Here is a 718-nt window from a genome sequence, read left to right as displayed (position 1 = left end):
GGGGCATCTGCCAGCCCAGACAGACACCCGGCCTTGCACCAGAAGGCACTGGCCGTAGCCACGTGGACCAGCAGACACCAGGCCACGGACAGACAGACGGATGGACAGACGCCGGCCCTAGACAGACAGACGTATAGATAGCCCCAGTCGGACAGACAGAAGGACAGATGGACGTTGGCCCCAGACAGTGGCCCCAGGCAGGCAGACAGCCAGCCACCAGTCCCAGACAAATGGGGAGACATCCACCCTGGATGGACAGACAGACCCTGGCCCCAGAGGAACAGTCATGGCGGGTGGGGTGTGGACAGATGGAGAGCTGGGTGGGAGGCCAGGGGGGAAACGGGATGTACCTCCAACCCTTGACCTCTGACCTGTGCCCTGACCCCCCAGAGGGCCACTGTCCGGCGCTTGGGGTTCCAGTGGGGGCCACCGTATCGGGCGGGGGCTTGCGGGCCGAGGACGAGGTGCAGTACCGGTGCCGGTCTGGCCTGACCCTACTTGGCTCCGCACATCGCACCTGCCTAGAGGACCGCACCTGGAGTGGGACACCCCCCCTCTGCCGCAGTGAGTGCTGGGGGGCTGGGAGGGGCTAGAGGGGTTCTGGGGGTCACCAGAGGGGAGGCTGAGGGGGTCTTGGGGGATTTGGGGAGGGTCTAAGGGGGTCTTGGGGAGGCTGGGGGGTGATAGGATCACCAGGAGGATCTGGGGGGGTCCCAGG

General features: G+C 66.2%; 1 protein-coding gene across 1 annotated transcript in view; it reads left to right on the top strand.

The window, feature by feature from the left end:
* The window catches only part of CFB (complement factor B), a 24,009-nt gene that overhangs the window by 13,999 nt on the left and 9,292 nt on the right, over positions 1 to 718 (top strand). The window contains exon 20 of the mRNA XM_025192933.1: positions 277 to 564. Coding sequence (XP_025048718.1) covers positions 277 to 564 — 288 coding nt within the window. The remainder of the gene's footprint in view (positions 1 to 276; positions 565 to 718) is intronic.

The sequence above is a fragment of the Alligator sinensis genome, unplaced genomic scaffold (assembly GCF_000455745.1).
Source record: "Alligator sinensis unplaced genomic scaffold, ASM45574v1 scaffold184_1, whole genome shotgun sequence".
Taxonomy (NCBI): domain Eukaryota; kingdom Metazoa; phylum Chordata; order Crocodylia; family Alligatoridae; genus Alligator; species Alligator sinensis.
This window is presented reverse-complemented; position numbering and strand designations above follow the sequence as displayed.